Genomic DNA, 24,691 nt, shown 5'->3' on the forward strand with positions numbered 1-24,691 from the left:
GACATGAAATTTTTATGGAATTGATTTAATCAAGAATATGACTCGAACGCCTCGCAATATCTTCACGAACTTCTGACGTGAAATTTTTGCAGAATTGATTTAACCAATCAAAAAAAATTCTAAATTTACGGCACTTACTCTGTCCTTGTTGGATTAAACGTCTGCTTGATGTGTTCAATCTTCGCAACAAATCGCAAGAACCTTTCTTAATTCCCAAGCTTTAGAGAGATTAGCTTCTTAGAATAATTTTGGCCATTAAACCCAAAAGTGGGCACCCTTATGTGAGAATACAAAGATGAGATATGACGAAAACGCTACAAACAACGCAAGAGAAGGAAGGCTCGCTTGCAGTGGGCTGTAGAGAGCTCGGTTCGAGGTATCCCTCAGTATGTGTTTTCTTCTAGACCAGTAAATTTTTTTAGCATTTGCAATTTCATCTGTTGGTATCTGAGTCTTTAACCAGCAAGAGAGGATCCATACATGAGAAGGCCTTGCCACTTGGCATAGTCACAATAAGAAACGGAAACGGCAGAAACAACGGAAAAACCGGAGTTTCGAAGTTCCAGTCAAGGTCAAAGCGGTCAAGAAACGGCGTTTCTTTTAAAATATTAACATAGTGTACAAACTGTTATAGTAGTTACACATACATACACCCACCCACAGAGCCACCCAAAATGCCTAAAAGCCACAATAAGTGTGAAAAGAAGCCAAAAGACTTACTCTCAAGTACCAGGCAAACCTTGGGGAGAGGGGGAAAGCTTTCCGCATAGAGCACAGAGTCTGCATACAGAGAAATGCAAGTGCATAAAAAAAATACTGAGGCTAAGAGATAATTGATTGAGAATAAAAAGTGACATGCACATTCTTCACTCCCAAAAAAAAGGGTCAAAAATGTCGTTTCTCTAGAAACAAAACGTGGGCAACAGCTGGTCCGTTTCTTCAAGGAAGAAACGGCGTTTCTTGTGACTATGGTTGGCCGAAGGACCAGTTCAGCCCTAAGAAGTCTACATACCTGCAGGTTTTAGCCAGAAGGGGGAGGCCCCGCTGACTGCATTTTCCAATGCACTTAGCAGATTGGCTCCGTTTGGAGGCCTCGAGGACCTGCATTTTAGACTGCCATCATTATCAGAAAGGACGGCTATGTTTTCAGATTTGGCCTTTGACAGCCCTGGGTGTGTGTATGGAGCTGTGGAGAGACTCCCATGGTAAGATTCACCTTCAGGGGGAGGTTTTTGTCTCAACCCTAAGATTACAGTAGTTTGGTCAATCCAACTCTAGTTTTGAGATATGGAAGCTCAGATATTGATCTATACATCTGTTTCCACCGGTGAATGTTGGGAAAGGGGATATTAAAAAGACTTCTGCTGAAAATTCTCTTGCACTTGAGCTTCAAGTTACTTGGTATATTTTTATTTAATTATTTCATTGGCCCTTTGGAGGATGGAACATTAGCTTCAATTTTTCTTTTAGAAGATGAATAACAGGTGGCCCTCTGGGGATAAAGTGGGACAGTACTTACACTTCTTGAAGCAAGAAGAGCAGCAACTCCAATAGGTATAAAAATTACACCCACCACCATATAGATTGTGATGACCTGCAAACCACCAATTTAGAATCTGTAAAACAAGTGTCATGCTTAAGCCTCTTCCTACTACAGAACAATTCAGCTTACCCATCCCGGTGTTAGCAAGGGCTTGCAGGCAGGCAATTCTTGCTGAGTGAAAGCGGAGCCTGCATTAAACTTATTTAAATTACAGACCTTCAAAATAATTACCAAGACACCTGCTGTCTGAAAGCGTGTGCCAAAACACAGAGAGAAAATGACCTAACAGCATTAAAGAATGAAACAAGCACTTCATTGTGCAGTCTAATCACTCCTCTCTTCACGCATGCATACAAGGTGTAGCAAAGGTTGCTCAAAAGACAATTGGGCCATTGGCAACTTGGCAACCTCTTGGTGTACTCTCTGTGTTCTCTTGAGCCTACCAAAATAAAAGCCTCTGCACTCTATCTGCTCAAAAGACAATTGGCAATTTGGCAAGTCTTGGTGTAGTTTTTGCCTTCTCTTGAGCCTACCAGAATTAAGCCTTTGCATTCTCTCCCTAAAGACAGATATGCTCGATTAGCACTAGAGTCTTCGCGACAGCTGGCATTGCAAAGAGATAGATTTTGGTGTAGTTTTTGCCATCTCTTGAGCCTACCAGAATTAAGCCTTTGCATTCTCTCCCTAAAGACAGATATGCTCGATTAGCACTAGAGTCTTCGCGACAGCTGGCATTGCAAAGAGATAGATCATGTTGCTATGCAGAGATGGCATCTTGGTTTCAGTTACATGGCTTTAGTACACACACACATCAGCTACCCCCATTTCAGTACTCTCTGGATGCACCCTCCATCTCCCTCACTAGGGTAGAGATTACCAGGCTCATTAGACAAGACTTGATTCAGTTGGATACGAAGAGGACATGGATACAGCCTACACATAAGTTGGGTGCGAAGATGGCTTTCTATAGAGAGCATCTTCTCCAGCTTATAGAGGATGATATTGTGATCAGACCAGGATACATGGATACTCATCTATCCCACGGGATACGATGTGCTATTGGTCAGATACGCACATCCTCACATCAGCTAGAGATCGAAACAGGCTGTAACCGGCTTGGACACTCCAAGCGAGAAATCAATAGCAACACATGAACAAAAACTTCATAATCATTGAACTTTAATAGAGAGAGAGAGAGAGAGAGAGAGAGAGAGAGAGAATTTTTATATTAATCTTTGAGCAAAGTACAACTCCCACGGATGCTCTCTCTCAGACTCTGCATCCAGATGCTCTGCAGAGTGAGCCCCCCTTGGGTTCATTATAAAGGTTACAAGGGATGCTAAAAGCAGAGCCCCAAAAGCTTTCAAACTCAAAAGCAAGCTGTCCCAAAATTAACTGGCTCAAAATCTGCCAGTAAAAGCAGCCAGCGCTAAAAGAAGAATTTTGTACAATTGCCACGTCAGCATGTCAGCATAAAATTGGGAAATCCGTGTGCACTGCCACGTCAGCAAGCCAACGTAAATTACAGGATTCCGTACAACTGCCATGTCAGCCAGTTAGCGCACTTTGCAGAGATGCGTACTGTCAGCCACGCCATCACGTGTGTGTGTCCGGGCACTGCCACGTCATCAATTTGTGACATACCCCCTATTGAAAGAATTGTAATCGCCCTCGATTACGCCTGCAAATGCAGACAGAGGCCATAACCTGCCTCGCTAGACACTGAATGTTGGTACCGACACACTGGACACGACACATCTAGCACTTGTACAAAACGACAGTCACCTCACAGGAGATCACTCGACATCACATTACAAATCACAGAAAAATTCATTCCAAATCTCAGACCATGACCATCAGCAACGTATTTAGTAATCGCATCTAGATCCATTCCGAACTCGCTGATCCGCGATTAATCAATCCTTATTGCGATCATCTCTATAGAGATTTATGAGACCGAAATGCTGCAGTCATTTCGTCTTTCAATTCCTGCACTTAAACAATTCAAATGAGAGAGTACAAATCAATCATATTCATTTTCGGGAATTCCGTGTCATGAAGTCATTCAGCAGAATACTGTCAACCCATTAGTATCCCTGAAACCATATGGGGACATCAATGACCTTATTCAAAATCGAGGTAGTCCGTTGACAAAGGAGAGAAGTGACTCCCCTCTTGTGCAAACCTGCTGCACTAGATTCACCCTTGCTGAATTCGGGGTTCTATCGGAGTAGACTATGCTAAACCGAATGCTTCAAGGTAAAGTTTCAAAATCTGAGGAGTATCTGCTAGGTCCTCCTCCTCCATCCACTTCGCATCCAATGCAAAATAGTTCTTGAATTTAACCAAGAACAATCTAATCACTTTACCTTTTATCTTTCTTTCCTTGTCTGCCAGAATCTGTTCTGGAACGAGTATCTCCTCGATTTCCTCCACTTCGGGTTGCTCATCAGGCTCCCCATCAACTAGCACATCACCTTTAAAAGGCTTCAAGAGACTCACATGGAATGCATTGTGAATCTTCCAAGTATTGGGCAGCTGGAGTCGAAAGGTCATTTATCCTTTCTTTAATCTGGAAAGGGCCATAATACCTCATGCTGAGCTTTGGAAAAAGCCGCTCCTTTCCTTTTCGTTTTCTTAGGCGTGCCTAATTTCAAATCGCGACGATGTCAATCTGCTGCCTTTTTATGTAGTTCTTGAGATTTCTGTAAAGCCTCCCGGACCTTGGCAATAGCAGTGTCCAAGTCTTTCGTGTAGTGGTCGGCTTCAAAATTCTTATCCTGGGTCTGGGAAATGTTCTGATCTACCAACCGATTCCCTTTGTCCTTTCTTTCCTTGTACCGTGGGACCTACAGGTAGCATCTTTCGCTTCCCTGTCCATTGGCACATCAAAGTCAATCATCGGAACCCTAAGACGCACTATCATGTGATTCCTCTTTCTCTGGAATCCTTTGATGAACTTGCATCTAGTTTCCTTAGTTCGTCGGAACCCTCTAATTCTCCAGAATCCTGTGATGAGCTATCATCTAGTTCCCTTGATTCATTCTCTTCTGTCACAAACTGCTGACGTGTCAAAACCCTAGAGAATGGAGCCAACTTGCAAATGCTGGCTGAGGGGCCTAAACCCTAAGAAGAACAAGTAAAAGAAGAAGAACTCCTACCAACTTACGGGGACCCTGTCCGATGGGGCCCCAAGTGACATAAAGACTTAAAATAAAGCAGGATCCACACACAGGAAAAACTGATGACATGGCAGATTTCCAAAAATTGCGCTGGCATGATGACGTGGCAGGCTGTACGGATTTTCGCGTTTTGCATTGGCTAATGACGTGGCAGGCTGTACGGATTTCCGTAAATTACTTTGGCAGGCTGTACGGTTCACCACTTCGTTTGTGTCCATTGCACTCTCTCACTAAAGGAACGGAAGGCTCTCCCTTCCGTAAGTAAAAAGAACCCCTGAGCACAGTTCGGAGCACTCATCTTGAGCAAAGTTCAATATTCACTTCCACTGCACCTTACATTGGTATCAGAGCTTTGCAGTGTTCTGTATTACTCAAGGAAAGAACCCCATGTTTTTTTTTTTTTGCTTGTTGCGGTCACACGTCACCCAAGTCCACTTGGGCGTGTCGATTCCTAATCATGTTTTTGAAGAGTGACAGGAAACCCAAGAAAGAAGAGCTTGTCCAGCCTCCCCTTTGTCTCTTTTCACTCATTGAGAGCGGACCGTGCACTTAGCGGCCAACCAATCGACGTGAGGTGGGAGAAAGCAACCTTGGTGAGAGCGCAAGGCCGCTAAGGGGTGCGCCTGTGGAAAAGAGAAGAACTCGGGTGCAAAGAAGATCCTTCTCTAACACAGATTGCAAGCGAAAGAAGAACCTCAAGACCCTCAAGAACTCAAGAACACCAAGAACCACAAGAACCCAAGTTCCTCGTGAGGTGGTGAGCATGCCAGGGGCGAAGAAGAGTTTTCCCCACCAGGAGGTTTTTCCGACCCTCCCCCTTCCCGATCTACGCCAAGGATTGCACTAACTCCTATGGAGGAGTTGAAGCAATTGTTTATGGACAGGAAGTTAGAACGCGAAGCAAGGAAGTTAGAACGCAAAGAAAGAAAGGCAGCTATTGAGCGTGAGCATGAGCAAGCATGCTTGGCGGCCGAAGAAAGAAGGGCAACCATAGATCGTGAATATGAAGAAAGAATGGAAGCCATAGAGCGTGAGCACAAGCAAGCACGCTTGGAAGCCAAAGAAAGACAAGCCAAATTCGATCACGAGAACAAAGCAAGACAAGCAGAATTTGATCGCAAGAACAAAACAAGAAAAGAAAAGAGCGACCAACACATGAAAGAGTTCTTGCGACTCTTTTCTATTGTGCAGGCGCAGGTTGAACAGAATAGGGAGAAGGAGACTCCGTCTCTTCTTCTCCCAAGCATGACACACATGATTTGCATGATTATGATAAGCATGATGATTTGAATGACAATGATAAGCATGATGATTCGAATGATAATGACAAGCATAATGAATTGCATGATAATGACAAGCATGATGATTTGCATGAAGATGATGTGATTCTTCACAAAGATGATGTGTTAGTTGATACTTTCTCTAGTGAAGCTAACCTCATTGCAGAGACAATCAATCACGAAGAACCGATCTTGGCTCTCGAGCTTGGGTCAAAAGAACCCCCTCATAAAGAACCGATCTTGGCTCTCGAGTCGAGGTCCAAAGAACCCTCACAAGAAGTATTATGTGTACGAATGATTAGTCAGCACGCATTGTTCGAGTGTTTCATTCGTGATGCTTTCCTATATTTTAGTCACCATCCTTATGTGATCCCTTTTCATAGGCATGACATATTGTACGTTGAGCACGATTCCCTCATGAATGAGCATGGATGTCTGCTGAACTCTCATGAAAAGATGAAATGTTTGTACCCAAGGAATTTACATTCTATGTCTCTTCCTTGACATGACACGGTATCAGAAAGAGCACAAGAAAGATTGAGCATCAAGCATCGGCATTTCCATTGTGTTTTGCCACAGTTGATTGAATTAAATCAGAAAGTCACGATTCGACCCCATTGTTTGCGTGTGTTTGATGAACGGTTTGGCACTCCGTCACTTTGTTCATCTACATTGCATGCATAGTTTTTTTCAAAAGAATAGTCTTTTTCTAGTAACTTTGCATGGAATGGGTATGTTCATGTTTTTGTGTTGGAAGTGGTTTTAGGAATTTTCATCCTTGGAGATTCTTGAAGAAGGTAGACGCATGACTATAGACGAAGTTGAAGCATCGAAGGAGCCACAAAAGACTTTGTCGCTTTCGGCGCGGCCCAAAGAAGCAAGCGTTGCAGACCTTTATGAAGTTCAAGTATCGCACGACCCATGCATGAGAGTGGGCCGGCGAAGAGTCCTTCACAAGATTCCAGACGCTGTTGGCGATCTCCCTCGACGCCATACAGTTCGGTACCAGTACCTCACTTCGAAAAGGAGGGGATGTCATGTGACACATCCAACCCTATGTGTCCGTGGACAAGCGACAGCATGACCAGGATTCAGTTCAGTCAAATCAGTCTAGAATAGGAAGTGATCTGGTACTTTTGTGAGTCTGTTCGCAAACCGTGCATGTCCAAGCACTTAGAGTAGATGCATATCCTCTGGTTGCACACAGCATGATCATCAGCATTACCATTAGAATCCATCAGGAGCATTTTCCAGTGCATTAAACCTATTTTCTACATTTTTGACAGCCTTTTTACAGCCATTGTAACAGCGTTTTCAGCCCTGCTACCGCAGTGAATTCAACCCCATGACCAGCGTTTTTGAACAGCATGACCAGTGTTTTTGGACCAGCATGACCAGCATTTTTGGAACCAGCATGTCCAGCATTTTAGGAGCAACCAGCGTTTTGAAGACAACAGTAAGCCAGCATTTCAAGCAACAGATTTCAGCCATCACTACAGCCACTCATTTCCAAATTTAGCCTCAGTTCAGCCCAGCTTTTGCATGCAATTACCGCCCTTGGCGTCCACCGCATATCAGCCTTGCCTTGGTGCAACAGTTGCAGATTCGCAGCATTCAGTTTTCAGCCTTAGCGTCATCATCGTCGTCCTCACCGTCGACATCGACATAGCATCATTTAGTACTCACAGCATCAATACCTTGTATCAAATTGTGCAATCAATAGCGTAGACCTCTCTCGCCATCGAGAGAGGGGCCCTTGGAGGAGGGGTTTGACAACTTGTCTCGTGTCGTATTCTTCTCTCTCTATCTCTCAGTCTCAGCACCTTCATTCACAGTGTTCACCACTTTGTTTGTGTCCATTGCACTCTCTCACTAAAGGAACGGAAGGCTCTCCCTTCCGTAAGTAAAAAGAACCCTTGAGCACAGTTCGGAGCACTCATCTTGAGCAAAGTTCAACATTCACTTCCGTTGCACCTTACAATTCCAAATTGTTACTTAGTCATGTTCCATAAGTCTCTGAATGGAGTCAAACTTCTGGTTTAAAGCATAGTCTTAAATCTCGTTAGCAAACCACAACAAAACCGCTGAATCTGGTCTTTCAAAGTAATCTTCCGAAACGAAGACACTGGCAAACAAGTATCCCAAAATCTCTGGCAGTAGTCATCCAATGTATCTTTCTCAGTCATTTTCAAGTGATGCCAAGGCGTGATGGCATCTCTTGCATATTCATCTAATATCCAAGTTGACGTGAAAAAAAAGTATCCCAAAATCTCCAAGTTGACACTGGCATATTCATCTAATATCCAAGTTGACGTGAAAAAAAAGAATTTTAACCATGTCGCATGTGTTTCTCTGCGTAACAACAGAGTAGATCACCATGCCTGCACCGTTCTTTTCAAGTAAGATTTTGTCTGTTGCTACCTAGAATGTTCTAAGAACTGCTCTCTAGAGAAGGCGACTATTGTACAAACTCAAGGGCTCGATGGGTGTCCTAGTAGCCTGAAAAAAAATGTAAGAAACCTGACGGCCTGACTTCCTTCCTTGAACTCCTTGGTTTTCGTGTTGATCTGGTCATTGTCAAAAGAGGACGAGCTCTCCTCCTCTGAATTGCTAGGTGGCCTTCCATGCCTTCTAGACTTTTAGAAAAACTGCTTCAAACAAATCTTGTCTAGGTGCTTAGAAATTGAAGAAGCTTCTTAGCACCCTCGAACACTTCAAATGGCGTCTTCCCCGTGTGTCGTTGTAGGCAAACTCCACCAAGGGCAAATACTTTTCCCATTTAGTCTTCTAATCCGAAGAAGAAGAAGACTTCAACAAATTTAAAACCATTGAATTGGCTATTTCAAATTGCCGATCTGTCTGCGGATGGACGAGGTTGAGAACTGTAACCATGTGCCAATGTTCTCCCAGATTGCCGTCCAAAACAACTAGTAGACCACAGATCTTTGTCCGAAACAATGGACTCAGACGTGCCATATATTCAAACAGTTTTGCCAAAGGATCGGGCTTAACTGTCTTTGTCACTGCAAAGCAGTGAGCTTGCTTACTGAATCTGTTGATGACCATCCAAAGGCCATCATCCCCACTCTGAATTTTCGGGAGATAAAAAATGAAATCCATTGCAATACTTTCCCAGGGACGGGTGGGACCTGTGCCTTATGCCTGTCAAACTTGACCTTCTAGCATACTAAACAACTACGAACAAAGTCGTCCACATCCTTCTTGAGCCTCGGCCAAAAGAAGTAACGCTCCACACCTTTCAAGGTGGTGTCGATGCCGCGGTGACTCGTGACGCCATTGATCTGATACCTGGAAGCACACCACCGAACCGGCCACCTTACCGTGTGAGCCGAGCACAGAATGAAGAGATTATGAACCAAGTGAAAGACCTCTTGGAACAGGGTCTTGTCCAACCTAGTACTTCACCATATTGCTCTTCAGTGTTGTTAGTTTTGAAGAAAGACGGATCTTGGAGAATGTGCATCGATTATAGAGCTCTCAACAAAATCACCATCAAGAACAGATTTCCGATTCCTAGGATCGATGATATACTCGACAGATTACAGGGATCCTTGTGCTTTAGCAGGATTGATTTGAAGAGTGGATATCATCAGATCACAATCACGCCGGGAGACGTCTACAAAACAGCTTTCGGACGACTTTTGGGTTATTTGAGTTTTTGGTGATGCCTTTTGGCTTAACCAATGCTCCTGCGATATTTAACCGGATGATGGATAGGATTTTTCAAGAGTACAGGCTATTTGTTGGCACGTTCTTTGACGATGTCATTGTTTTCTCCGAGAATGAGGCAGAACACAGATATCATCTGCTTCAGGTCTTTCAGGCATTACAAGATCACAAGTTAGTGATTAATGCAAAGAAAAGTGAATTTTTCCTACCAAAAATACACTTTTTGGGACACATTGTCTCAGCAGCAGGAGTGCAAATGGATCCGGCCAAGATAGAGACTATACGTGATTGGCCTGATTTGAAGAATCTCCATGAAGTTAGAAGCTTCTTGGGACTGTGTTCGTACTACAGGCGGTCTATTCGAAAGTTTGCAGAGGTTGCTTCCCATTTGCATATCTTGACACAAAAAGGAGCCCTTTCTCGTGGGGACCCACAGAGGTGACTGCCTTTCAGACATTGAAAGAAAAATTGACTACAGGACCAAATTTGACTTTGCTGGACTTGCAGAAGTCATTTGAAGTATATTGTGATGCTTGTGGTCGTAGCCTGGGTGCGGTCTTAATGCAAGAAGGCCATGTCATTGCTTATGAGAGCCGATTGTTCTCAAGGCCGAAGATGACAGCACAGATTTATGAGAAAGAGCTTTTGGCGGTTATCCATGCTCTTACTCAGTGCGGCATTACCTACTCGGAGCAGATTTTACCGTCTTTACAGACCATCAGAGTTTGCGCTACTTCTTGTCACAGAAGCAGCTTTCGGAAAAGCAGAATGCGGTGGGCGAACATCTTGTCACAGTTTCACTTCCAGATTGTCCATGTGCAGCGACAGCAGAATGTGGTGGCAGATGCTTTGTCTCGGAAGCCGTTGGTTCTGGCTATTTCCACGATACATCATAGAAGCTTCGAGGATATGGTCCACCAGTATGCCACAGATACAGATTTTGCAGACAATTTCACACGAATACGGGATGGGGAGACAGTAGCGGGATATTACATTCGGGATGGCTACTTGATGAGAAAAACCATGTTGTGCGTTACACAGCCATTGAGGGAAAAGGTTATGACTAAATGCCACTATCCACCTTTTACATGTCGCCACAGCATTGCTACCACCATGAAAGGGATAGAGAGATACTTCTTTTAGCCGAGACTCAAGAAGGATGTGGAAGAGTTTGTGCGCAATTGCTTAGTATGCTAGAAGGTCAAATTTGACAGGCATAAAGCACAGGGATTGTTACAGCCTTTACCCATACCCACCCGCCCTTGGGAAAGTATTGCAATGGATTTCATTTTTGATCTCCCGAGAACACAGAGTGGTCACGATGGTATCTGGACTGTTATTGACAGATTTAGCAAACAAGCTCATTTCATTCCAGTGAAGAAAACAGTCAAGCCGGATCACTTAGCGAGACTGTTTGTGGCCCAGATTTTCAGATTACATGGCATGTCTGAGACGATTGTCTCCGACAGAGACCCCAAATTTACGAGTTTGTTTTGGAAGGAAATTTGGGAGAACATTGGCACACGGTTGCAGTTCTCGTCATCGTTCCACCCGCAAACTGACGGGCAATCTGAAATTGCCAATTCAGTGGTTTTAGATTTATTGAAGTCTTATATCTCGGATCAGAAGATTCAATGGGAAAAGTATCTACCTTTGGTGGAATTTGCCTACAATAACACGATACACTCTTCAACGGGGAAGGCGCCGTTTGAGATAGTTGAAGGTGTTGTGAAGGTTCTACCCTTCCTAAGCACGAAAGATAAGATTTTTGAAGCGGATGAATATACGTGAGACTTAGATACGGCTTTTGCCAAGGTCCGCGAGACTTTGCAGAAATCTCAAGAACGACAGAAAAAGGCAGCGGAATGCCATCCTCGCGACTTGAAATTGAAGGAGGATGATTGGGTGCTCTTACGTTTTGAGAAGGCACGCCTGAGAAAGAAAAAGGGAAAGGAGAGGCTTTTTCCATATCTTAGTATGCGATACTACGGACCTTTCCAGATCTCTAAAAAGATAAATGATGTCTCCTTCCGACTGAAACTGCCTGATACTTGGAGGATTCACAATGCATTTCATGTGAAACCTTTTTAAGGTGATGTGCCTGTGTCACATGACACATCCAACCCTATGTGTCCGTGGACAAGCTACAGCATGATCAGGGTTCAGTTCAGTCAAGTCAGTCTAGAATAGGAAGTAGTCTAGAATAGGAAGTGATCTGGCACTTTTGTGAGTCTGTTCGCAGACCGTGCATGTCCAGGCACTTAGATTAGATGCATATCCTCTAGTTGCACACAGCATGACCATCAGATTCCAGTCAGACACTATCATTATCATTTTTACAGTGCATAGGCCTATTTTCCCTATTTTTTGACATTTTTCACTTATTATTTTTAAGTGACTTTAGTTGGAAAGTAGGTAGGGCAATTTTGCTAAGTTTGTATAAATAAAAACCTAGTGCTAGCACCTTCTGGCAAAGAGGCAGCAGGAGCACCTTGCTCAACAGGCAACTTCTCAGCAAGACCCCCCTCGGGCAAGAGACTTGACGTTTTCAGCCAAGGACAGCCAGCGTTTTTCTCCATTGCAGATCAGCCCTAGCGTTTTGCATTGCAGACCAAGCCGGCGACAGCAAGACACAACAGAAGCCTAGCGTTTTTGCAGAAGCACAAAATTCAGCCCTAGCGTTTTTTATTTGCACACCAACCTCAGCGTTTTTGCAGATCATTGCGACAGAACATCAAGAACCACCAGCGTTTTCAGTTTTCAGCCCTTAAACACCGTAGATCAAGTCCCAAACCTCGCAGTATTCACCTTCCCGCAGCAGTTCCTCGCCGCACGGTCAGTTTCCGCAAGGTTTACAATTTCAGCCCGGAGAACACAGATTTCAGCATCTGCGTTTTCAGTGCGTCGTCGTCGCATTGTCGCCGTCGACATCGTCACCGACATAGAGTCAGCATTCAGCAGATAAAGATTTGCAGATTTCAGCCATTAGCAGTTTCAGATTTCAGCCCGTCTTGTCGTCGTCCTCATCGTCGTCGACATCGTCAGCAAGTCCAAGCATTGTAGAGATTTGTGCAATCATAAGTAGACCGCTCTCGCCATAGAGAGTGGGGCCTTCGGAGGAGGGTTTTACAACGTCTCTGGTGTCGTATTCTCTTCTCTATCTCTCAGTCTCATGCACGTCCATTCACAGTGTCCATTCACTTTGTTTGTGTCCATTGCACTCTCTCACTAAAGGAACGAAAGGCTCTCCCTTCCTCAAGTAAAAGGAACCTTGAGCACAGTTCGGAGCACTCATCTTGAGCAAAGTTCATACATTCATTCTGCTGCACCTTACATTGGTATCAGAGCTTTGGAAGTGTTCTATATCATTTAAGGAAAGAACCACAAAAACCACACAAAAAAATTTCGCTTGTTGCGGTCGCACGTAACCCAAGTTCTCTTGGGCGTGTTGATTCCTAATCGTGTTTTTGAAGAGTGACACGAAACCCAAGAAAGAAGGGCTTGTCCAGCCTCCCCTTGTGCCTCTTTTCACTCATTGAGACGGACCGTGCACTTAACGGCCGGCCAATCGACGTGAAGTGGGAAAAAGCAACCTTGGTGTGAGCGCAAGGCCGTCAAGGGGTGCGCCCGCGAAAAAGAGCAGCGAATGAATCTAAAGAACCCACAGAACCCACTTCATCCGTCAATGCAATTAATGATAACACGAGTGTGCCCCAAGTTTCTCCTAACCCTCCTATTGATGAGTCTCTCATTAAATGTTATGGTCATATGACGGGGCAACGTTTTGTCATATTGTTTGACCCAGGTAGTATGCATGATGTGATCAGTCCCTCTCTTGTTGAGAAAGCCCGGCTAGAGATTAGTCAGAAGTCTCCTCTCGAGGTCTCTGGCTTTGCTCGCTCCCGGTATGGACTCTCTCATCACGAAAGAGTGTCTTGGTGTGTTGTTTAGAATTCAACAAGCTGCTTTCCGTAGAAGATTTTTTGTCTCTCCTCTCTCAGGATGTGATATGATTTTGGGTATTCGATGGTTTCGTGAGTGTAACCCTCTCATTGATTGGGTGGAAAATACCTTCACTTTGAATACCAAAAGTGACTCTCCCATTGTCATTCATGGAGAGGAAGTTGTTCATTCTCCCTCTCTCATTGCTAATGTGCAAGCGAAGATTGAACGGATTCAGGAGAAGGAGACTCTCTCAGTCTCTTCTTCTCCAAAGCATGACACACAGGATTTGCATGATTATGAGAAGCATGATGAATTGCATGATGATTTGAATGCCAATGATTTGTATGAGGATTTGGTTGACAATGACAAGCATGATGATTTCCATGATGATCAAGATGTGATTTCTCACAAGCATGAGGATTTTCATGAAGATGATGTGATTGTTCACAAGGATGATGTGTTAGTGGATGCTTTTGCTAGCGAAGCTAACCTCGTTGCAGATTCGATCAATCACGAAGGATCGATCTTGGCTCTCGAGTCGAGGTCCAAAGAACCCCTCAAGAAGAAGCGATCTTGGCTCTCGAGCCTCGGTCCAAAGAACCCTTACAGGAAGTATTATGTGTACGCATGATTCATAGACACGCATTGTTCCAGTGTTTCATTCGTGATCATTCCCTGTATTTTAGTCAACGCTTTATGTGATCCATTTTCCTAGGCATGACATATTGTACGTTGGGCATGTTTCACTCATGAATAAGCACGAATGTATGCGGATTGTTCATGAAGTATGTGTGTAAGGAAGTCACATTCCATGTCTCTTCCTTGGCATGACACATTTGTAGAAAGAGCACATGAAAGTATGAGCACGAAGCATGGGCATTTCCGTTGTGAATTGCCACAGTTCATTGCTTTAGATCATAAGAGAAAGATTCGATCTCATTGTTTGCGTGTGTGTGGTGAACGGTTTGGCACTCCGTCTCTTTGTTTATCTACATTGCATGCACAGTCTATTAGGACGACAAGATTTTTTTCAATCACTTTACATGGAATAGGTATGTTCATGTTTTTGTGTTGGAAATGGTTTCAGGAATTTTCAGCCATGGAGATTCTTGAAGAAGAAAGAAGCATGACTCGCGACGAAGTTGAAGCATTGAAGGAGCCTAAAAAGATTGTCGCTTTCGGCGCGGCCCAAAGAAGCAAGCGTTGCAGACCTTTATGAAGTTCAAGTACCGCACGACCCACACATCAGAGTGGGCCGGCAAAGAGTCCCTTCCAGGATTCCGAATGCTATTGGTGCTCTCCCTCGATGCCATACAGTTTGGTACCAGTACCTCACTTTGAAAAGGAGGGGATGTCACGTGACACATCCAACCCTATGTGTCCGTGGACAAGCTACAGCATGATCAAGGTTCAATTCAGTCAAGTCAATCTAGAATAGGAAGTGATCTGGCACTTTTGTGAGTCTGTTCGCAGACCGTGCATGTCTAGATACTTAGATTAGATGCATATCCTCTGGTTGCACACAGCATGACCATCAGATTCCAGTCAGATCCCATCAATAGTATTTTTACAATGCATAGGCCTATTTTCCCTGTTTTTGACATTTTTCACTTATTATTTTTAAGTGACTTTTGTTGGAACGTAGGTAGGGCAATTTTGCTAAGTTTGTATAAATAAAAACCTATCGCTTGGTGCTCATACTTTCGTGTGCTCTTTCTACAACTGTGTCGTGCCAAGGAAGAGACATGGAATGTGACTTCCTTGAATGCATACTTTTCAGCTTTTCATGAAAAATCCGCATACATTTGTGCTCATTCATGAGTGAAACGTACTCAACATGTCATGCCTAGGAAAAGGGATCACATAAAGACGCTGACTAAAATATAGGAAACGATCACGAATAAAACACGCGAACAATGCGTGCCTATCAATCATGCGAACACATAATACTTCCTGTGATGGTTCTTTGGACCTAGGCACGAGAGCCAAGATCGATTCTTCCTGAATGCTCGAATCATCTCGTGGGGGTTCTTTGGACCTCGACTCGAAAGCCAAGATCGATTCTTCGTGATTGACCGAATCTGCAACGAGGTTAGCTTCGCTAGAAAAAGCATCCACTAACACATCATCCTTGTGAACAATCACATCATCTTCATGCTACTCATCATGCTTGTGAGAAATCACATCTTGATCATGCAAATCATCATGCTCGTGAGAAATCACATCTTGACTATGCAAATCATCATGCTTGTCATTGGCATCCAAATCATCATGCTTAGCAATATCATTCAAATCATCATGCTTGTCATTGGCATCCAAATCATCATGCTTATCTTTGTCATCCAAGTCATCATGCTTGTCATTCAAATCATCATGCAAATCATTGCCATTCAACTCATCATGCTTCTCAGAATCATGCAAATCATGTGTGTCATGCTTGGGAGAAGAAGAGACTGAGAGAGTCTCCGTTCCCCAAATCTCTTGTATCTGTGCCTGAACTTGAGAAAAGAGTTGCCAGAACTCTTTGTTTTGTCGATCGCTCTATTCTTGTCTTGCTCTGGTTTCCTTTCTTGCTGCTTCTCTTTCTGCGTGTCTGCCTTTCATTTCTGCTGTCACAAACGGGAGCGCATAACAATATAAAATATACTCGGATAAATAGAATTTATCACTTAATACTGAAGCCAGAGGATATAGAGAGAAATAAATAGAGAGAGAGAGAGAGAGAAGATCGACACAGTACTGGGAACCAAAAGATGGGCTGGTCCCCCCCCTTAAAGAGAATCCTTTATTAGGGAGAATCTTTTTACAAGCACAAGAACCGGAGAAAACCCCTCCGTTCTAATTCTCTGACTCGATGGTCATTCCTTCCCATAAGGGAAATCCGAGAGACGAGCTCTCAATCCTTTTTCCGTCTGTACTCGGAGTCGAGACTCCACAGACAAATTTCCGAATTCCGTTCCCGGAATTCCCAAGCATAGGCCGAAGCCTTCTCGCTTCTCCTTCGCGATGAAGTACCTGCAAACACACGCGCAAACACGCGACAACAATTCGTATGGCGAATCCACAATAGATACCTATCGCTCTTGCGCGGGAAAAGCGACTTCCGTGCTTCGTAGTCTCGCGCGATCTCTCGCGCCTTCTGGCGGTAGAGTCTTCGCGTCTTCTGGTGTTGGTAACTTCTCTTCAGTGAGGGCATGTGGTGCTTTTATAGCTCCTTGACCACGGCACGAATAGCTGCTCGTGTAGAGATCGCGGCCGTTTTTTTATCACTTCCCAGGCGTCCCTGGATGCAACCACATGCACAAATGCAATGCAGACATAGATTCCTCGCGGGAAAGCGTTTGCTCGTCCCGGAAAACTCGTTAAAATTTTTCGCCTTTTAAGAAAAGCTTCTCAGAATCCATCTTTATTCTTGTGCTTGCGTCTTTACGCGTATTCCTCTTTTCCAGTTCGGATTTCCTCTCGACTATGGATATCCCCTTTCCGATGCACCCGTCACCCACCTTGTGACGCATCAGGAGTACCCATCACCTAGTCGTTTCTTACCGAACTTACGGTACAATCCCCTTCACGATGCTCTATGTCACCCATCCTATGACGCATCAGAGATGTCCGTTCCCGGATAGTCGGATACTTCTTCCCGATGCTCCCGGTCACCCATCCGAATTATTTTTCCTTGGTGTTCCAAGCGAGAAAACCCTCTCACTTAAAAATCCAATAATTCATTTAGAATTATTTTTATGTCAGATAAAGCCAATTTAGCAACATCTGCCATTCTTTCTGCATATCTTGCTTCGCGTTCTAACTTCCTTTTCATAAACATCTGGTCCAACTCCTCCATAGGAGTTAGTGCAATCCTTGACGTAGATGGGGAAGGGGGAGTGTCGAAAAAACCTCCTGGTGGGGAAAATTCTTCTTCGCCTCTCTCATGCTCATCACCCCCAAGCGAAGTATCCATTTTGCTTCGAGTGATGACCATTCTGAAGTTGTGGGTTCTTGTGGGTTCTTGTGGGTTCGTAAGTTTACGAGGAACTTGGGTTCTTGGGTTCCTGAGGTTCTTGAGGTTCTTGAGGTTTTCTTTCGCTTGCAAACCGTGTTTGAGAAGGATCTTCTCTTCACCCGAGTTCTGCTCCTTTCCGCGGGCGCACCCCTTGGCGGCCTTGAGCTCACACCAAGGTTGCTTTTTCCCACCTCACGTCGATTGGCCGGCCACTAAGTGCACGGTCCGCTCTCAATGAGTGAAAAGAGACACAAGGGGAGGCTGGACAAGCCCTTCTTTCCGGGGATTCCTGTCACTCTTCAAAAACACGATTAGGAATCGACACGCCCAAGCGAACTTGAGTTCATGCGACCGCAACAAGCAAAAAAAAAAATCTCGTGGTTCTTTCCTTGAGTTATATAGAGCACTGCCAAAGCTCTGATACCAATGTTAGGTGCAGCGGAATGAATGTTTGCGCTTTGCTAAAGATGAGTGCTCCGAACTGTGCTCAAGGTTCCTTTTGTTCTTATGGAAGGGAGAGCCTTCCGTTCTTAATGAGAGAATGCTATGATCACAAACAAAGTGAATGGACACTGTGTGTGCAAGTGTATGAGACTGAGAGATAGAGAGAGAAGAGAGATACGACACCAGAGATGTAAAACCCTCCTCCGAAGGCCCCACTCTCGTTGGCGAGAGTGGTCTACTTATGATTGCACAATCTTGTACAAATGGTATGCATGAGACTGATGCAAGTCTAGGCTATGTCGGTGATGATGACGGTGAGGACGAGACCGACCTAAGGGCTGAAATCTGCAATCTTTCTATTGCTGTCCAAAAACGCTATGGGCTGAAATTTGCAACTAGTCCAAAAACGCTGATTTGGGGGCGGTTTTCTGTGGGTCTTTGACGCTGAAAATCTGCAGGTTTAGGGCTGAAAACTGAGGTTTCTTAAGGCTGAAAACTGAGGTCTTTCCGGGGCTGAATTTGCTACTTCTTAAGGCTGATCTTGATGGTCTTCTAATGCTGAAAATCGCTGAAATTTTGCATGTGAAGAGATTCAAAAACGCTAGGGAAGCTGATGTCAAAAACGCTAGCTTGTCTGCTTTCCGGCGATGGATGATGATGCTAATGCAAGCGCTAGTGGCTGGGAGATATGGCGACGACTGCTGATGCAAAAACGCCAAGGCTGAGGCTTGCTTTCCAAAAACGCTAGGATGAGGGGGAATCTGTTGCTTGCAGGGAATCCACCAAGGCTTGGTCTTGTTGAGAAGTTGCCTGTTGAGCTTGGCTCCTGTTGCCTCTTCTGCCAAATAGTGCTAACTCTAGTTTGCTTATATACAAACTTAGCAAAATTGCCCTACCTACTTTTGTTGGAAAGTCACTTAAATTAACAAGTGAAAAATGCCAAAAATAGGTAAAATAGGCTAAATGCACCGGAAAATTCCCTTGATGGAATCTGATGGATTCTGATGGGAATATTGATGATCATGCTGTGTGCAACCAGAGGATATGCATCTACACTAAGTGACTGGGCATGCACGGTCTACGAATAGACTCACAAAAGTGCCAGATCACTGCTAAATCTAGACTGACTTGACTGAACTGAACCCTGGTCATGCTGTAGCTTGTCCACGGACACATAGGGTTGGATGTGTCACGTGACACTTCGACTCCATCTCTTTACGCAGCAATGCAATTTTAGCCTTATTGCGACTTGCATGAAGACCTGTCAGAATATTCGAAGCCTATTTTGCAGATTTTGTTAAACGAATGTGAGGAGTAATAGTGCGCTTTATAGACAACGCAATCAATGCATGAGTCTGTGTATCTCTTACATCCCGACGAGCTTCAACCGTAGGCAAAACAGTTCTAACAATAGCAATCCTGCCAGCAAAACCTACAGCATCCTCAACATCGCCTGTATCCACAAAACCAAGACTTACATCAATGCCCTACACAATGTTCCAAACGCCATTTGACACAAGGACATGTTGCATCATGTAAGCCCACATAGGAAAATTATCCCCATCGTATCTGTCCTCAGCAACGAACATCTTGAATACATATGCGTTGTTGTCAGCCATGGTGAATGCCTGTACCTAATGTGAAAACTGCCCAAAAAGAGGAGAAATGAAGTAGGAACAACACGTGCTATAGAGCACAAACCGTAGAAAACTGTAAGAGACCTGTTATGCACAAAACGGCACTGACAGAAATTTTGCACAAAATGACGAAATAGCCTATGTAGTACTGTCTATAGTGGAAACAGAGACTGAAATCATTTCAATTGAAAAATCTAAGCAGACCAAGCTCTACGAGCTTACCCGAAGTATTTGTTGACATGCTGACACTCACCAAAGCTCACTGAAATCTGAGAAAGCGAGCAGACATGTGCTGGCGACACTGACGACTAAGCCCAGGAGACATGTGCTTGCCACACTGACGACTAAGCCCAGGAGGATGCAACCTGCTCTGATACCAATTGTTGGAAATAGGGTTGCAGAGAAACACATAAAGCTTGGAGAAGACGAAGAAAGATCAAGGCACACAACAAAGAGTGTATTACTTAGTGTGCAATGGAAAGATAAGTTAGCCCTAAAGTGATGGGCATATATACAATGCACAAGGGAAAAAACCTCCTAGTGAGGGGAAAAATGCCCCGGCGGTCCTAAGTGTGTTCACACACATCACTACCACATGTATGTGGTTACAGGAGCTTGCAAACGATGATACCCAGCATTGAAGCCCATAAAAACTTAAGACTGCTCTTCCTTGAGCTTGATGACACTTAATCCTCACTCGATCCACCTGAGTAATGAAACTTTCAGAAAAGTATCCTTCCCATGTCCTACCACTCAGGAACTCGCGCTCATCAGCACTTTGTGCAGGATGTACATTAAATTTTAAAAAAGTTCCAGATAAAAAAAGGCAATGAGTATGAGCCAGTATTTGTACATTGTACAGCAAAACCAGACTAAATTAACACATAAATATAGTGAGTGAGTCGAGTTTGTAATACCAACTTCTTGGCCTTTTTGATTCACTCAGAACAGGTGTGTTTCCTTCAGTACTTCCGGAGGTGCTAGCACCAGTAGAGTCCATGAATGATAACCCTACAAGGCGCGCAAAAATCAAAATAAATCAACAAATGAAAGATATGTTTCTCTGTCAGTCTTTTGCAAATCAATTTTGAAATAAACTTAATGCTCAAATGTTTTGGCACAAGGAGAAAAACCTACTAGTCAATTGTACATTCATGGCAAACTCTGAGCTTTAGCTTGCACATTCAAGGTAGGTATGCCAAAAGAAACAGCAAGCCAACGACCATCCTTGCTAATTATGCAACAATGTTCCCAAATGTAATGGTTTCATGATGCCTTCCCAGTCCACAACCTGTCATTTTTCCTGCACTCACGTGTCTTAAATCTCATGTCATTGTGTGTGTGTGTGTGTGTGTGTGTGTGTGTGTGTGTGTGTGTGTGTGTGTGTGTGTGCGCGCGCGCGCATGTGTGTCCCTCTCTCCCTCTCTCTCTAAAAAATGTGTGTGTGTGTGTGTGTCTCAAAAATCTCTCTCTCTCTCTCTCTCTCTCTCTCTCTCGTTTCGATAATTGCTTCTTTAGCATGCAACAGAGCGCTCGGGTGGGTTTACCTTGGCGAATCCGTTGAGTCCACGACGAACAAGAAAGTTGGCCATTCAAAAAAAAATTATAACTGCGTGTTAAGCCTTTAGCGTAATACATCTGAGAGATACAAATTCATGCTAAAGAAGACTCAATTTTTCACTGGTTATGCGATTCACAAGGAGCGGCACATGGGGAGCCTTTGCCTACTGCCTCTTGCAAAGATGATGTGAATCATTTTGCCCATCTAAACTCTATAGCAAAGCAACATCAATCATTGCTCGTTTGCATATTGTTGTATTGTACATTGTTTGGGGAGCTTGATTACTTTTATCATCATTTCTTGCAAAGTAAGCATTCGAATGTGGGAAGAATGCTGGTGGGTACTTTGTAGGAAAACGTCATTGTGGATTTGCTAAGTTCTGTTTGCCACAAACAAAAAAAACCCTGATCCTTTGGATGGTAAGAATATTGGAATAGGATTATTATTCCAAAATACACTTCTCTTTGAAGATAAAAGAAGAACAAGAATAAGAAGAGATTAGTACAACTTTGGGGGATTCACTTATACTTGTGGGGAAATGTCACACGTGTTGGCTGTGAGCTTCGTTACACCCTATGTCTGTGTGTGTTAACACCCTCTGCATATGTAGAAGCTTATGTGGACATAGCCATGTAATACATTCCATGTGGAATCCTATGTGGAATGTGACTTTGAAAATCTAGTCGACCATGATGTGCATGGTTTAGAAGGAGCCACCTACAGTGCTTTCATGTGTAACAACTCAACCGCTTTCCTAACTCTACAAAATAGCTTATGTTGTACAACTTTATGCATCTTATTTTGTAACCATATACTCTTTGTGTGTTGGTCATTAATGAAGTATTAGTTTACATTGATTTTAATGATGATTAAGCTATGAATGGATCATTGGTCCTTCCATTATACACTTCATCAGTTGGTATCATAGCTTATGCTAGATTAGTATTTCCTAATTTATTAGGTTCTATGCATGTTCTATGCTAGATTACATTGGCATCTCCCCTTGGCCCATGAAAATTGTTAATTCAACTTCTTTTGCATTTGCATAATAAGCATGGTGCTAATCGCGCCATTAATCTCTCTCTTTTGAAATCCATTACTAATGGGATGTGTGTTATCTATTGACACTATCCATACAAATTGATTAGAAAAAGGGAATTAACGATTGTTTTGTGATTGGTGTTCTTGAATTATTATTAGTTAGGTTCTCTGAACTCAAATTTAGTTCAATTTCAAATTATATTGTTGCATTTTGCTTGATTGCTTTGAAAAGTTGAAAGCTCTATTTCAATTACCTAATTTCGTGCACTTATAATTTTATGAGAAAGTTAAGTTTCTGTCAAACATTAAGTGTGTGCCCTTGTGTATGTACGTGCTTTGCTTGGTGGGAGACACCTCCTGGGTGATAAAACAAGATATATTTAATTGGTTTCGTGACTTTAGCCAATTGGAAAATTGAGAATATGGGTCGGAACTCAATTGGAAATTAAACCCCACCGACCACTCTAATTTGACCATCAGGTGCTACTAGACAAGGCTGGTTGCACATCTAACCACTCACTGAATACGGCTACATGTTGTCACCTCAAGGCTCACTCAACTATGCATGCCAACACAAACTACATGCCTCATGCCTGTAATAACTAGCCAATGTGCTACTCTTCCCACCCACTCATGCATAGGTCCTAGTACCTTGCCACCCATTACTTTCATATCGGCTCACCTCGCCCATACGATGTTTGGCATGTCTAAAGCTACTGCACCACCCTGCCTGGGTGGGTTTGGACCTCGAGGAATCAACCATGGAAAACTCACCATACCACATAAGTGCAAGGGAGGGGGCTTTAAGTGGATAAGTTAGGGGGTAGGCTCCCAATAGTTTTTCCTCTAAACTTATAAGTAGAGAGGGGATGAGATATAAGTCTCACTGCCATTGAAGATTACCTGATGAGTACTTCTTACTTTTTTTCTCTCTTATGGTGTAATGGTTATTTGGGGCTTATAAATAAGGGGAATTCCATCAAGGTATATGGACACTAACTAATCTTAAACTAACAAAAAAGAGAGTTTTAGTGCACAGCAAAATAGCCATATTGTGTTTTCAAAGAACCATGCCAAACGTTATATATAAAATAGATTTATAATATAAAATTTCACAATAGCTCTTATAAGCATAAAAACGGGGGGAAATTGATAACATAGTGAGTATTTCATTAAGAACAAGTTCCAAATGAGCATAGAGAGTGTACTTAATTTGAGAAAGCAACATAGCAATTTACACCTAGCTAATTTGGCATTGACAATACTTGAAAAGAGAGAGAAATAGAACAATCTTGAGGGGACTAAGGTGCTTGAGGTGCTTGTCATGCTTGATTACCAAGGTGCTTGAGCTGCTTGTCATGCTTGACAACCAAGGTGCTTGAGGTGTTCAAGTCAAACTTGTATCCTACAAAGGAGGAGGCGAGCCCTAAAGCTAGGAGCATAAGATAACACACACACACACACACACACACACACACACACACACACACAAGCAAGCCCAAGACTCAATAGGCAATAAGTTCACATGTTAAGAACCTACCCAAGTTGCCCTCATGGTGTGCCTGAATCCTCTTGGATGGCTTTAGGGAGGTCCAATGAGAATTTAGATGCATGTGACTAATTAATTAAGCTTTCTCTCCCAAAGGGAGAAAAGATGCTACCCCTAATGCTTGAAATGACCATGGCCTATGATTAGCCAAGCTTGGCAAGGGCCAATAGGGATAAAGCTAGAGTCAAGAGAGAGAGAGGGGTCGACCAAGGCAAGGCTAGGGCTCTCATTTTGGCTCATTCTACCACTCACACACATTCTCTGATTGTGTTGAGCAAGAACTCCATCTCCTTCTCCAAGCTTGAGAAGTAGAGAGATTACACCAATACCTCTTGGCTATGGAATGCAAATCCAACCAAGAGTCATGCTTCAAAGCAATGCTTGCCATCTTCTCCATCTTCATTACTATGCTATGCTATGCTATATGAGTAATGATATGAGAGGAAACTACTTATTTCTCGTATGCTACTTCTTCTTCCTCTTCCCTTCCCTCACTCCATGCTAGCTCTCTCCATCTTAGAAGGTGTTTGAGGTCTTGGGATTGAGGTTGGGTACAAGTTAATGTTTTTGCAAGGTAGTTACGGGCATAATTTGGGTGCATGAATTTTACCATCTTCATTACATCAACAAGGTCTCAAGGAACACAAAGCATGTATTGTACCAAGTCTCTCTTTATAAGAGAATTTTATAATACAAAATCTCTTTGGAGGGGGGACTGGCTCCGAGTAAATCTAGTCCTCAATCGTTGTCAATTTCTCTAATTCTCTCTCTTTTTACAAGTATTGTTTATTCCAAGCTAATTAAGTATAATGTTCATTT

The 24,691-nt window shown here is 43.3% G+C and overlaps 1 protein-coding gene across 1 annotated transcript; it reads right to left on the bottom strand.

Moving 5' to 3' along the window:
- Positions 1-433: 433 nt before the first annotated feature.
- LOC147460377 (uncharacterized) lies at positions 434-21,598 on the bottom strand. Its single transcript, XM_086511464.1, has 7 exons — positions 21,269-21,598; positions 20,859-21,024; positions 20,639-20,732; positions 1,673-1,731; positions 1,520-1,594; positions 721-780; positions 434-597 (listed from the first exon to the last, which is right to left on the bottom strand). The coding sequence occupies exons 2-7, from the start codon at positions 20,875-20,877 to the stop codon at positions 434-436; spliced, it is 471 nt and encodes a 156-aa protein (XP_086367590.1). The 5' UTR covers positions 20,878-21,024; positions 21,269-21,598.
- Between the last annotated feature and the right edge of the window lie 3,093 nt (positions 21,599-24,691).

This window comes from Adiantum capillus-veneris, chromosome 4, assembly GCF_014529385.1.
Source record: "Adiantum capillus-veneris isolate H3 chromosome 4, ASM1452938v2, whole genome shotgun sequence".
Classification (NCBI taxonomy): Eukaryota; Viridiplantae; Streptophyta; class Polypodiopsida; order Polypodiales; family Pteridaceae; genus Adiantum; species Adiantum capillus-veneris.

What these genes read in the sequence shown, in the direction of transcription:
- LOC147460377 (XM_086511464.1), bottom strand. An exon ending in CCTTGCTAACACCGGGATGG is followed by an intron (nt 1,595 to 1,672) that starts GTAAGCTGAATT and finishes GGTGGTTTGCAG; the next exon opens with GTCATCACAATCTATATGGT. An exon ending in GGTTTGCCTGGTACTTGAGA is followed by an intron (nt 598 to 720) that starts GTAAGTCTTTTG and finishes ATATTTTAAAAG; the next exon opens with AAACGCCGTTTCTTGACCGC.